Source organism: Sinocyclocheilus rhinocerous, unplaced genomic scaffold, assembly GCF_001515625.1.
Source record: "Sinocyclocheilus rhinocerous isolate Xijiao unplaced genomic scaffold, SAMN03320098_v1.1 scaffold15240, whole genome shotgun sequence".
Lineage (NCBI taxonomy): Eukaryota > Metazoa > Chordata > Actinopteri > Cypriniformes > Cyprinidae > Sinocyclocheilus > Sinocyclocheilus rhinocerous.
Window position 1 is genome coordinate 7904 of NW_015630015.1, and position 2203 is coordinate 10106.

At 34.9% G+C, this 2203-nt stretch overlaps 1 protein-coding gene across 1 annotated transcript in view; it reads right to left on the reverse strand.

The window, feature by feature from the left end:
* Nucleotides 1-267: 267 nt before the first annotated feature.
* The window catches only part of LOC107739450 (voltage-gated potassium channel subunit beta-3-like), a gene marked incomplete at its 3' end in the record, with an annotated part of 20362 nt that continues 18426 nt past the window's right edge, over nt 268-2203 (reverse strand). Inside the window, exons 2-4 of the mRNA XM_016551556.1 lie at nt 1038-1081; nt 672-709; nt 268-347 (exon numbers count right to left, since the gene is read on the reverse strand). Coding sequence (XP_016407042.1) covers nt 268-347; nt 672-709; nt 1038-1081 — 162 coding nt within the window. The remainder of the gene's footprint in view (nt 348-671; nt 710-1037; nt 1082-2203) is intronic.

The window sequence follows — 2203 nt, forward strand, 5'->3', positions numbered from 1 at the left end:
TTAAGAAACATATGAACATGCTTTGTAAATACACTTATTTTAAGTGTCCTTTTATTGAATTTATATTATATTATATATGAAAAATGTACTTTTTTATGCACACTTATTTTTCACAAAATACATTCAGAAAAACATGTTTACTGGCAGGGACGAACACATATTCAGCCCCAAATCTATGTCTGTGGTCCAGTACTTGACAGAACAGAGGAGTAACAGCAGAATGCAGTACACAGAATCTCTCATCCAATGCACTGCTGGGAATCGTACCTGCCTGAAGCGTACACTTCTGCCGTGTCGAACAGATTTACTCCATTCTCATAGGCTATCGTCATCAAACTCTCCGCCATCTACAGAAAAGCATCCACACACAAACACATGCAGAAGATGACAGAGATCTGGCCCCTTAAGGAAATCATCTTTGTGCAAAACATTTCAGGTACCACCGAAAAAGTATTTAAACTTGAGCAGACTATCATGCATTAGATATGTTTATGTTTGCTTATTGACTACTGCATATATAGAAAAGAATATATAAAACACTCTGACATTTCTCAGAATTTCTTCTTTTAAGTTAGAGTTACAAGTTACAAGTTACAGTATGGAATGACATGAGTGTGTAATATCAAAATGATATAAAACAATATCATGTGAAATTAAGAAACAATTTTCACCTCATCGGAGATCTGAGATCCAAACGTCACCCAGGTACCTGTGGAGAGAAAGACCGTGTGTGGTAAAATAATGATCGATTTCAACAGATTTCCCAACATTCCCCCTGTCTGTCATTACAATACAGGTATCCCTGCCAAAACCCTCAGCCCGATGATTGAGCTAATGCTGCTGTGTCAGGCTGGTTTAGATGCTCAGATGGATGTTGTGGCTTATTTATAGTTGTCAGTGCATAAGCTGGAATAAATGAAAGCATTTAAACATGGAAAAATAGACACTTCAGGTTTAAATAAATAACTGACTCTCCACTTTAAACTTTGAGCAATTTTAGTCTTAAAGAGAGATAACCAAAGCTTATAGTTACTCACCAAGACCCAAGCAAGAAACACGTAGTCCCGACTTTCCAAGGTTTCTAAGAGAAAAAGTAAGAGAAAGAGAGAGAATTTAGTCATTTGAACCATACTTTCGATATACTGTAGTTTGATCAAATTAACATTTGCTCGAAGATGTGCTACATTGTCAATATTCAATTAATATCAGGTCTTAAAATATGCATGTATAACCCCTCCGTTTCTACTCTACTCGCTCACTCTGAGCAGGATTCGGGCCGGTGTCTCCGGCATGGGAGGCAGACGCACTAACAAGGACGCTAAAGACCACAGTTGAATAACATCACACTTTAAACATGACTGTATTCACTTACTGGATTTGCACAAAACAGATGGAACGCATTAGAAAAATGAATGCCAAACTTTTGACTAAAACATACATTTTGCTACATATAACTTTAAATAGCCTATGCTTTTTGTTGGATATTAAATGCAGATTGAAAATGCTACAACACAAGTAATTTGTGTTGTAGCATTGTGTAATGAGTAGGGGTCGACCGATTATCGGCCTGGCCGATCATCGGTGCAGATATTAAGCATTTTAATGGTTAATTTTCAAAATCGATTTGTCAATTAAATAATTTAAAAGCATTTAAAGAAAGTTTTGTCAGAGGCCTTTTTTTTCTTAATTGTGACATATTGGTTTAAAATATTGGTTATCGGTCTACTTGATCTGTACATTTAGTCTGTGCTTTTATATTTACTTATTATGGGCAATCAGTTGTTTCGTGTCTTAGAATGTCATATTTATATTTAACCCTTTTTTGCACATAACCACACACATCAGATGTGACAAAGCTTACATAAACACATTTATTACATTAATTTTCATACCCTTCAATTTACACAGTGTTCATGAGCAGTGTTGGGGAAAGTTACTTTTAAAAGTAATGCATTACAATATTGCGTTACTCCATAAAAAAGTAACTAATTACGTTACTTAGTTACTTTTTATGGAAAGTAATGCGTTACGTTACTTTTGCGTTACTTTTTAAATCTGAACAGGGCTTGCTTGTTTGTTTTTAAAATAAAAAAGTTATATTTTTGGCAAATATAAAAGCCTTTTCACACCAAAAGTGAAACGAATAAGCCTCAGGCTGAAGGAAATGTAAATTTACGTCCGTACAGTAGAATACAGAAGAAGA